The sequence below is a fragment of the Poecilia mexicana genome, unplaced genomic scaffold (genome assembly GCF_051168715.1).
Source record: "Poecilia mexicana isolate PSO_F unplaced genomic scaffold, ASM5116871v1 scaffold_18, whole genome shotgun sequence".
In the NCBI taxonomy this organism is placed as follows: Eukaryota; Metazoa; Chordata; class Actinopteri; order Cyprinodontiformes; family Poeciliidae; genus Poecilia; species Poecilia mexicana.
In genome coordinates, this window is record NW_028263387.1 from 5,116,536 (window position 1) to 5,127,846 (window position 11,311).

Below are 11,311 nucleotides of genomic sequence, written 5' to 3' on the forward strand. Positions count from 1 at the left end.
GCAGTCGATATCAGCTATGACTGGAGTTTCAGCTGCATATGAAAAGTTCAAAACCAATAAAACATACTGTTGGTATGATTAATAAGAACTCTAATTGATCAGATGAATAAAAAGAAATCAGTTTTATCTTCAGTAAGGAAATACATTTTTTATTGGTCCTTGTTTAATCCTGATAGTGTCTTAGTTTTTGTGAATAATGAAACTTTTAATGAGTTGTTTCTGATTAATATTGAACAAAAACACAATCTAGGTCTGCAGGATGGGAAAAAATGTCTGATTTAAAAAAAATGTATTTGCTGAAACTGAAACTCACCGACTGATCTCTCTTCTGTACATTGATTTCACATGTCAAATCAATGTCACTTTTTTATTCCTTTTTAGTAAATTATATTACAGGATGTCTTAAAAAATCTTAAATTTATGGTAACACTTTATTTGAAGGGGACTGACGATAACACTGTCATAAACATGAACGAGTCTTTATGAATGTCTGACTGTTATCATGAAGTGTCATTTGGTAAATAATGACACTTTTAATGCAAAGTTGCTTTAAAAGTTGCATTAAAAGTCCATTAAAAGTGCCAACTTTGCAGGATTTTGTAAATAATGACAATTTAAATTTAATTCATAATGATCTTGAAAAGTCTTAATTTTGAGCTTAATTTTGGTGAAACCTGCAGAAACTCTATTAAATTCTTGAATTTAAAAGCTCAAAATAGTAAAATTACTACTGTCAAACTTCAATTTAATCTAAAATGATGAAGGCTCAGGACAGCAAACAAAATAAAATGAGAAGCTTTGACACAACTAAAGAACTTTATTGTTCAAATAATTGCATTTTTGAGCTTTGCTTTTTAGCGAATCATTCTGTGAAATTAAAACGTCACCGCCTCACGGAGCGCTCCTTTGAATCCGTTTGCACATGTGAGCTGTGATGTCGGCTCTGTTGCTGTTCGACCGCAGCCTCACTGTTGCTGTTTATACACCTTTATTGAAATGACTGTGACTTCCTGCGCTGACCCCAACCCATCTCTGCACACACATCTGTGCTCTCACCACTGCATATACAGTTTATGTGCATCAGCATCAGTTTATGTGAATCTCCTCTGTTTTCAGTCTGATTAGCAATAAATGCTCCTGGTATTGACAGAGTGAAAGTTCAGGTGTTGAGTCATGGCCGTGCTCTGAGTCTCTCAGACACAAATCACTCTGACTCGCCTCTGTAGCTGTCAGTGTTGCCCGTTAATGGCTGTGTTCTTTCATTTCTTCTTACTGCGGCGCTCAGGTGCAGGGGATGTCGTTCATCGCCGCCGTGCTCATCCTCAATCTGGACACAGCCGACGCCTTCATAGCTTTCGCCAACCTGCTCAACAAGCCCTGTCAGATGGCCTTCTTCAGAGTCGACCACAGCCTTGTTAGTAAAACACACACGCACACACATGCTGACACTCAGAAACCACATCATACATACATAAAAATCACACGTGGGGAGCCTCTTTACAAACTCCATACTTATTCTGACGGAATGTTTGGGTAGGAAATAGAATTAAAGGGTTTCTCAAAAACTACACAGGGACTTTACCCATCAGATATTAACATCTGTATCTATCCCAATATTGAGGGAGAAAACAAATCTTTGAGTATTGGTGAACCATAAGGTTGGATCTGAGCGACATAATGTGTTATCATTTATTTTCCATAATATTCAGAAATCCTACTTGCTCTTTCTGAAGCATTTAAAAGGTTTGCTGCAGTTTATTTTTACATTTGACCAATGAAGTCAATCTATTTTTGTTTTAGCAGTTTTTTTTATTTTGTACTCCTAGTTGCACTGACTGAATAAATTAAGGTTGTTATTTTTACATTTGACCAAGCTTGTGAAGATATTGATGTATTTAAGTGTGCTGTACTGGTGCAGAGTTATCAGATCAATGTGTTATTCAGTACATTTATGTCTGTTTAAAAAAAAAAAAAAAAGAAACGTTTTAAGTCAATTCAGCTGTTTCTCTGCATCAGATAAACGTCAGATATCAGTTTTGGAAGTGAATAAAGTGGATTGGTGCATCCCTACTCTATCCTATGCAATGACTGTTAAATGTTGGTTTCTTTGTTTCCATGGTTTCCTCTCTCTTGTTTCCAGATGTTGACGTACTTTGCAGCGTTTGAAGTGTTCTTTGAAGAAAATCTACCAAAGCTCTTTGCACATTTCAAGAAAAACAACTTGACTCCTGACATTTATTTAATTGACTGGTGAGTTTGTCACTTTTACACATTTCTACAGCTTTTTCTTTTTTAATTGACTTACTCTGAACTTGACTGGGTGCTTTAGATAGTTTTGACCCAAATCTTAAAGTTGCTCTGTCAGTCGGCGTGTGGAGCTGGTAATGTGTTCACCTGCATGCAGAGTGAACTTTGCGCTCCATGTTGCTGCAGGGGAACTTCATGCTGCCTGTGGGTCACATTCAGAACCTCAGCTGGGTTTCTGAGAAAACAGGATGGGCTCAGTTTGCACATCGGTCTGTGTTAGTGGTCTGCACCTTCCACTGGAGGAAATTCTGTTCACTCTCACTTGCTACTCAAATGGCACCTCCCATTAGACGGTACAGCTTTAACCATGCATAAATGTGCATCCCCTTTGGCAGATAATGTCATATGTCATTTTATTCCATCTCTCTTCTAGAGAGGTGGAATACACAGTTCTTATCACACTGTTTAATGAGGTATTTTAACAGCTATATGAAACACTGAGGTGTCAAACCACAAACTGAGAATTTTCATCCTTAGCTGCGTTTTCGTTGAGCATAGAATTGAGCAAATTAGAGTTACAAAAACAAATGCACTTAACGACAACGGCAGTTTTCAAAGAACTCACATTTTTACAATAAAAGGTTTATGAGCCAGGATGAGTTATTATTTTTTTAACTGTGTTGAAATTTGGGCATTTTGCAAAACTGCGATATAAACAGTTGATTCACATCATCCCTGTTTATGGACAGCAACTTGTTTATGACCAAGTTTATTCCCGTGTTACTTTTTTATTGCATTTTTTTGTTTCATGGAAACACTGCTATTGCAAAATTGTTTTCTTTATTTCAACTTTAACAGAGTATTGAAAGTTTAGCTCACATTTTTAATGGAAATGCTGCTAGGCAGGTTCTTAATGAGGAAAACATGTTGCAAGTTACAAGTTGACAGTTACAGACATGACTGCTAACACCTGCTGAGAAAGTCTGTCGGAGATAATTGGATCTTTGCAATTTGGTAACAGGTTCAATGAGGTCAACAATCGATCAAAACAAACCTTGCACCCCAGAAAAATTGGTGCTGTTTGTTTTGTTTAATCAGTGATGGTTACAGGAGTCACATGTGTTCCACAAGGCTTTGTGTTCAGACTCCCAAACTAGTACAGGGGAAAAAAGTGTCCAGACTGTCTTGAGTGAGTTCACATCATGATTTTTAGCACCATTTAAGTTCTTTCTGATCACTCAGATCAGACGATGATTCCTGGTCTGAAAGTTTCCAGCTAATTCTGACGGTAGTGGACTGACATCATGAATGTAAATGAATTGATTACCCCTAAATAAACTATTGCCAGCCTCTGTTGTCTCTTGCAGAGAGATGCAGTTTTTATTTTGGCTGCCATTTACAGTCTTCCTCCTCTTTCTTTTTTTTCTTTCCTCCCAGGATCTTCACACTGTACAGCAAGTCTTTGCCACTGGACCTGGCGTGTCGCGTGTGGGACGTGTTCTGCAGGGACGGCGAGGAGTTCCTGTTCCGCACGGCGCTGGGCGTGCTGCGCCTCTACCAGGACGTCCTGACCTCCATGGACTTCATCCACATGGCTCAGTTCCTCACCCGGCTCCCTGACCTCATCCCCCCTGAGCAGCTCTTCCAGCACATCGCAGCCGTTCACATGACCAGCCGCAACAGGAAGTGGGCCCAGGTACTGGTTCATCCACTGCGTTTGTTTCACAGTGCATTGCAAAAGGATTCACTCTCCTTGGACTTTTTTTTTTTTTTTTGTGTGATACACCAACACAACGTACCACATGACTGTGAAGTTCAAGGAAAATTAAATACAAATCTGAAAAGTGTGGCTTACTAGTAGTTCTACGACCTGGCCAATACCAATATTGATCCCATATATCGTCCATCATTAATTCTATTGTTTGCTGCACCCTCTATTTTTCACAAATTTATACATTTCAGATTTAAAAGTGTTCAGTCAGAGGCTTCTTCTGAGCCGCTGTAATACAGACTGCTACAGGAGACCCTTCCTTGAGACCCCACTTTTCCTTTAGGGTTAAAGTATTCTTGATTCGAATGATCTCTAATTCATGCGCCGCTCTGTTTTACTCCTTTGACTAATTTTAGCATTTTAGACACAATTAGAAAAAGTTATGAACGCTTCCTGTTTTGTATTTTCTGCCTTATTTTATTTATTTTCATGCCACCTGTGAGAAGCGAGGAAGTTTAAAAACGTCTCTGCTGCCTTCCATCCTCTCAGGTCCTGCAGACACTGACAGAGCAGAAGAGATCCGGAGCGAGGCTGTCCGGAGCCGAGGCGCTGAGCTGAGGTCAGAGGGAAGGTCACACACTAATCCACTCAGATCCCCTCCAGCTTTCAGGGCATCCTGCACCTGAAAGAGACAGAGACACCCCCTCCTCCCCACCTCACATCAACTTATGGAGGAGAAGTAAACTACTGTAGCTGCTGAGATGGAGCTCTCCTTCGTGTCGCCGCTCAGACCCTAAACCAGCATCCTAAAGGAGGGTCTGCCGGTCAGGAAGCACCGGGAGGTGAAAGGAATACGAGGCCTTATTTTCCTGTTTTACTCCCCAACACCCACCACGAAGCCCAGCAGTGAACTGGAAACTGTAGCTGGGAAACGGTGAAGAATGTATCGCACTCCCACTGTCATGAACACCAGGCTGAGTCAGATCTCCTCAGGCGGAGGGAGGAAACCACAGAGGTACCACTGAAGTTCCTCCACCAGTCTCTCCACCCGGCGCCGGGTCCTCTGCTGTCAGCCACCTGAACCGCGTTCCACTCGTCTTGTCTCTTTCTTCCTCTGGTTACCGTGACGAGAATCACAAAGCCCTTTTTATTATTTTTTTAATTTATTTTTTTTCCCCCAGATGTGTACCAGTCAGGGAACATCACTCTTATCTTTAATTTCCACTCTTTGCTTTCAAAAAGGCCATGCTTGTTTATAATGTGGCCAGTGGATTCTGTTTGCACATCTATCATTCCCTCATGGTGTGTGTGTGTGTGTGTGTGTGCGTGTGTGCGCGTGTGTTTTATTTAATTAGTCAGGCTTGTTTTCTGAATCATTCCATTCTGTCGCGCTAAAATCCACGAAGCTGCTACTCGATCACATGCTGACTCTGCAGCTTCTATCCAACATGTAAGTAATGAGAACTCTTCATCGAGGTCGTATTAGCTGCCTGGAAAATTCTTTTTATTTTTGCATCAATGAAACTGGGTTAACTTAAAAAAAGTGGTGAAGTTGGTCTAAACACTGCAGATGTTGATTTCTTTTTCATGCTTTTAATGTGTTGGTGGTACATTTCAGCTTTGTAGTGACCTGGAGTGTGAAGTCTTTTTGTGTGGTTATTTAATATTTATCGAAAATGTGATGAGACATACAATTGAAATGAAGGATGTGGTGAAGTTCCTCCTCAGCAAGTGAGAGGAGTGTGAACATGTTGCACCAGACAAGCCGACACGTGTAACTATGTTTTACTGTTGAGACGGAACCGGTTTACTTGATTTACTAAGTGATCGAAGAAACATTTTATTAGTCTTTGTTAAAATTTGTCCAGATAGCTGTGATAGTAAAATATGAACTCTGTATTCTCAAGCAAGATCTGCAGTTTTAGAGTGTGCAAGTTCTGCCTAGCTGATACTGTAAATTCAAGAAGGAGCCGTCGGAGGCTGATGGTGACAGTTTAAGAGCTTTAATATAAAGTATAATTCATGTCTGAAGCTGCAATATGTCATTGATTTTTAAACATGAATGCATGAATTGATGAAGTTTCCCAACAAACTATTTTTCTTACATTTTATTTTAGCACTTTCTTCCATGAGGCATCCATATTGGATCTTGAAGTTGCAGCTGGGGAGGCTCCTCCCATTTTTGGAACAGGCTCCAGTACATTTTGAAGAACACTTGTAGACATAGGCTACTGTAAGTTTCTCACAGTATGTAAGTAAAAACGAGGAATGTTAAGATTCAACAATTATTCCTGCTGTAAAATAATACGACAGATTATTGCAGTCAGGGCCGGATTTAGAAGTACAAGGGCCCAAACTAGTTTTGGTGCCGTAGAAAAAAAAAATCTAACTCATGCAAATTACAGAGCATAATGGATCCTGTGTATGTCTGCAGATGACTCCATTTTGGCTCCAAAGTGATTGGTTTCAAATATTCGAGAAGTTTAAATTAATAGAAAAAAACACGGCATGCAAAATTAGTCCACGACTTTAATATGAGGTATGATGTTTGCGAAAGACGCAAAGTACACACAAAAAAGTGTTTTGTTTTGGGGGGGTTTTGCGCCCACACAACTCAGAGCCCTGGGCTACTGCCCATGTCGGCCCTTTGTAAAGTCTGGCTCGAGTTGCAGTTACAGTTTGTCAGCCAGTTTGTCTTTAAAAGTGAGGGGAAGGTGTAGCTAAATTCTTCCAGCTCTTAACTGGAACTTTATTAAATTGAATTTTTTTTAAGTGCGAGTTAAGAAGCTGTGAATTCTTGCTTTAATACCAGAAACTTCCCCCCACCTAAACACACATTAACACACTACACGGCTGCTCCTGGTTTAAACTCTGCTGCTCCGAAGCGCAGCAGGATGCATTGGAAGTACGACTGGCTGTAAATGTCTTGGATGTTGGGGATCAGATGTTGGCTCTGCTTTAGTCAGACTTCTGTGGCCTTCACAGTGGATTCACACTGTGGTAAACGTGTCATCCCATCATAACCAGGTGACGCCTGCATTTATATTGCCGCCATCTGTAAAGTTAAAGTAAGGACCACATAAAATGCCTAAAAATGTATTTCTTGAAACTTTTCTTTATTTTTCTTATTTTTTAAGCCCCATTTTTAATCTAATCAGGTTGAAAGCATAGACATCTGATTGGATCTGAAGGTCAACTGTGGATAAAATTGTCGTTTCCTCTTGCTTGTTTTGCTGCTGATTTTTTATTTTTTTATTTTTTGAGGCTACTTTTGTTTTCTGTGAAAATCTCCTCAGTGGGACCGCGCTCTCTAAGTACACCGAAGTCTTGAGATGACTTGAAACCAAAAATCGGTTCTGACTTGTCGGATTCTTCTCACTCATCTTTTGGCTGTCTCCAGACGGTTTTCTGTTTCTTTTCTGCTTTCACATCATCATCTTTCTGCACTTCGCCCCCCCTCCCCTCCACCCACCATTCAACTCCTCCACTGTGGTTTTTTTAAAAAACCACACAGGACTGCAATAAAGCTTTTTGCACAAACATGTCAGTCTTTGCATTGAGTTGTCTCGCATCATCACTTCATGTCATCGGTCACAGTTAAACTGGTTTCCGTCTTTTTGTTTTCGTGTTGTTCGCACTGACGTTGCCGTGCCGATCTTTTCTCTGTAATGTGTGCTTGTGGTAAGAAGGTAATTGCTCAAAGATGTTGGTTTCTAACATGTTACATTAAAGGTGAAACCTGGTGTTATCTATCAACACTAATTGTCCTTTCTTTAATCCAAAGCACTTAAAACACACAAAACCCCTCAATCATCAGTGTCACTTTCCTTGGTTCAGTAATCAGGTTGATTTGTTGGTTTTATTTTATATCGTCACTTTTGTTTTGGTTTTTTCTTGAGACCCGTCTACTGTTGAGGACTGAGGGTCGTCATGCAACTGTATCTCACTTGAAAATGTACATAAATGATGGTTTTATCATAATAAAAAACTGTACATACCCTCCTGCTTTTTTTTGAGACTTTGTTAAATCTACAGATGCATCTAAAAAAAATTTGATTGTGAAAAGAAATATTTTTTAACACTTTGGTTACGATAAAGACCAGCCTGTGGTTCTGTTGAGGCATAATGGAAGCCCAGGTGTTGGGTTGGTGCTTCTCATCTTCCTCTTCCTCGATAGAGAATCTTTGACAGTACGCCAAAGATTTTCTACAGGATTCAGGTCATGAGAGTTTCTGGCCAATCGAGAACAGTATCACCATGGCCACTGAACCAGCTTTGACAGTGTGGGCTGAGTACCAAATCCTAGCTAGAAAATGAAATCAGCATCTCTATATTCTTGTCAACAGAACCAAAAGTTGCTCTAAAATGTCCTTGTAGATGGTAGACTGCTCCCCAAACCTTCACAGATTGTAGAAACTTTACTCTCAACTCCAAGGATTCTGTGCCTCTCCACCTTTTTTCTAAAAACTCTGGGACCTTGACCTCCACATGGAATCCTTTGTTTTCATCTGGAAAGACGACTTTGGATCACCAAGTTGGGTTAAACTTAAGCAGGTTGTTTAATAAAAATGACCTCGTCATCAAAATTGTAAGCGTTAAGCTAGTCAGTCACTTTTTCCTAAAGCAGTCACTAGAACTACAAAGGATAAGAGGAATTTACCGAGAAAGAAAAACGTCATGGATTGTTCCACATTCTAGGAATGATGCATGGCACTTAGAAATATCTTTGTGTAACGTGTAGCGACTCTCGTCTCATTCTTTAATGTGCTTTGAGGATGTTGCAGCTTTTCTTGATATTTGGTGTTGATATTCCTACAAATTTTAGAGATGTTTTCAGAATGTTTACAAATGAGATGCACAAGATCCTTTTCAAGAGCAACCTGGCAAGATAGCAGAGTTTACAAGCTTCAGCATTCGCATCCCAACGATGGCGTATGCTACTTTCAAAGGCATCAAAGTATGAAGTAAAAAAAAAAAAAACCCAGTTAAACATGACCATCAAAAGCAATTGCAATTAGTAAGCCTCTTCTTCTTTCAGCAGTGCTTTCAGTTCACCGAGTCTCAATTGCTCTGTCAATTTAGCCTTTCACTGAAAGTCATTCCAGACTGAGGGGGCGGCGTATTTAAATGCCCTCTTACTAATCAGTTCAGTTGTTTTTCTCTCTAACGCAGGTATGATGCTTCCAATGCGTAGGATTCATCTAGACCTCGGTCCATGAACGGATTCTGCTTGGTAACAGCAACAGATCTCCCTGCTGCTGATGCACCTTTTCTTATCACAACCCAACAGATTTACTTTCACAAGTATATAATGCTCCACTTGTGATATATAGAAAATATACATCAAGTACCGGACGCCGAAACCAGGAACCGAAATCTGAACGACTCCATCACCGTTGTAAACTGAATAATTTAGGTCATTTCCCTAATTTAATTAGGTTATGTGAAAAAGCCTTATTTTCCTCATATATGGAAGTAATTCCTCTGTAGATGAACCTCTCAGAAATTTCTCTTCTGTTTGAATCCAAACTGGGTTAAGTTGTCTCATTTCAAGATCAAGGCAACCACAGAAAGAGACAACCATGTGTGGTGAGGACCTCCAATACAGACTGGATAGAGATAAACCTTAGACTTTAAAGGTTCGCCAAGAAGCCACAGCCAATGAGGTCATATGCAAATTGAAGGAAGTTTGCAACCACCAATATAATCTGTGTCTGTTTGGTCAAGACTCGAAATTAGCAGCAATGCTGAGATGAATTATTGTTCAACAATATCTTTGGTTTTGGCCATCAAGAATGTTTAATAAGTGCATTCTGGGAGTCCAAGTATTGATCAGTGTCTGTATGCAGTTCAGTTCTTGTTTTTCAGTCGTGTTGGGCCCAGCAGTAGTATAGATATATGGTGGGTTTTTTATGTTTTTTCAGGAATCAGTTCAAGACGTTTGGGTGAGTTTTCAAACCAGAAGCATGAGAAACGTGCAGCAAACGCAACATATAAATCTCAACGTCACCTTTGTATTATTTCTCTCATTGTTTAGTAAGAACCAGTGTTGTGTTCCGTCACCATCTTGCTCGACGGATGCAGCGGTGGTCAAACCGCGGCTGCGTTCCCTCTGTACTCCTCCATCATTTCTCACTGAGTGGAAAGTTTCACATACAGTCTCTTCATAACCACACACCCTCCTACTTTAACCCCACTGACACCTCGTCACTCCTCCTATCCATTTTGAACCCTGATGCCCCCCAGACGCTGTGTTAGTCTTCATCATCGTCGTCATCACCTCCAGAGGAACATCTGGTCATCATGAAGGCCGAACACGTCTTCCTGCTCTGCATCCTGGGAGCCGCTCTGCTGTCCACTGTCCTCTGCATCAGTAAGACCACAGCCAGACTGCAGCTGCGTCTCCAGGCTGTCGGATGATTCGTTTCATGTGATCTTCTTGTTCGCAGATGGAATTGGACCCGACGACTGCTGCTTCAAATTCTATCCACGACAGATGAGGAAAACTGCCATCCGCTCGTACTACTTCACTGATTACCGCTGTCCCAAGGCTGCAGTCATGTGAGTAACTCAAACCTCCAACTGGATTCATGTCAGTCAAGTTTTGAACGAGTCCTAAGAAGATAAATAGGTAGGTAGGGATTTTCTCTTAGGAAAATTATCATAAGAGTAATGTCAATTATGCTTAGAACTACTAGAGATGTTTTGTATTAACATTACCACTGGACGAGGAAGTGTTGACGGTATTCTTATTTTCGAATCTCCTTTCTTTTCGTTTAGTTTGGTCACAGAACAGAAGGGTCGTCACATCTGTGTGGATCCAAGTCTCCAGTGGGTTGAAAACATGATGAGGCATCTGGATGAGAAGGACTTGAAGTGAACCTCTTGCTCATCCTTTCATCTTTCTTTGCTTTGTTTCATCCATCATAAAAGATGGAGAACATTGGTGGCATATATTTAGATATACCTACTCAAAGCTTTTTGCTTCCAAGCAGAGTCATTTCTCTGACTGTTTCAGTGGTTTTGTTATCTTGACGGGTTAACCTCACTGGAAACCCGTTTTGATTTTATCTTGTTTTCTGATGTTTTATAAAGTGATCTGCTGTACCTGTGGATTTAATCTAAAATAAAAAAAAATACATTGATCTGTTTTTGTTCTAACTGTGTATTTCTACATTGCTCAGGCTTATAATAACTTCTTTGGAAGGACAAGATGAAAAAATGAGAAAATCAGATCAGTAGATATGAGGTTTCCACAAGTTTCATTTAAGATCTATAGATCTGAATTAAATAGAGGAACAGCATTCATTTTCTTATAAACAAGTTAAATACATTGGTCAGAAGCAGCTGGTG

At 40.1% G+C, this 11,311-nt stretch overlaps 2 protein-coding genes across 2 annotated transcripts in view; both read left to right on the forward strand.

The window, feature by feature from the left end:
• The window catches only part of tbc1d14 (TBC1 domain family, member 14), a 43,435-nt gene extending 35,479 nt beyond the window's left edge, over window positions 1–7,956 (forward strand). Inside the window, exons 11-14 of the mRNA XM_088015300.1 lie at window positions 1,286–1,414; window positions 2,141–2,250; window positions 3,685–3,943; window positions 4,508–7,956. Coding sequence (XP_087871426.1) covers window positions 1,286–1,414; window positions 2,141–2,250; window positions 3,685–3,943; window positions 4,508–4,576 — 567 coding nt within the window. The 3' untranslated portion in view covers window positions 4,577–7,956. The remainder of the gene's footprint in view (window positions 1–1,285; window positions 1,415–2,140; window positions 2,251–3,684; window positions 3,944–4,507) is intronic.
• Window positions 7,957–10,153: 2,197 nt separating this feature from the next.
• LOC106931721 (C-C motif chemokine 3-like) lies at window positions 10,154–11,103 on the forward strand. The gene is made up of 3 exons (XM_015010004.2): window positions 10,154–10,331; window positions 10,408–10,519; window positions 10,739–11,103. Exons 1-3 carry the CDS (start codon window positions 10,262–10,264, stop codon window positions 10,836–10,838), a joined length of 282 nt encoding a protein of 93 aa, XP_014865490.1. The 5' UTR covers window positions 10,154–10,261; the 3' UTR covers window positions 10,839–11,103.
• Window positions 11,104–11,311: the final 208 nt, after the last annotated feature.

Bases quoted from the DNA above. Each gene is read 5' to 3' on its own strand.
- LOC106931721 (XM_015010004.2), top strand. From the start codon at position 10,262: ATGAAGGCCGAACACGTCTTCCTGCTCTGCATCCTGGGAGCCGCTCTG. The intron at 10,332-10,407 runs GTAAGACCACAG...TCTTGTTCGCAG, and splicing joins GTCCACTGTCCTCTGCATCA to ATGGAATTGGACCCGACGAC. The intron at 10,520-10,738 runs GTGAGTAACTCA...CTTTTCGTTTAG, and splicing joins TGTCCCAAGGCTGCAGTCAT to TTTGGTCACAGAACAGAAGG.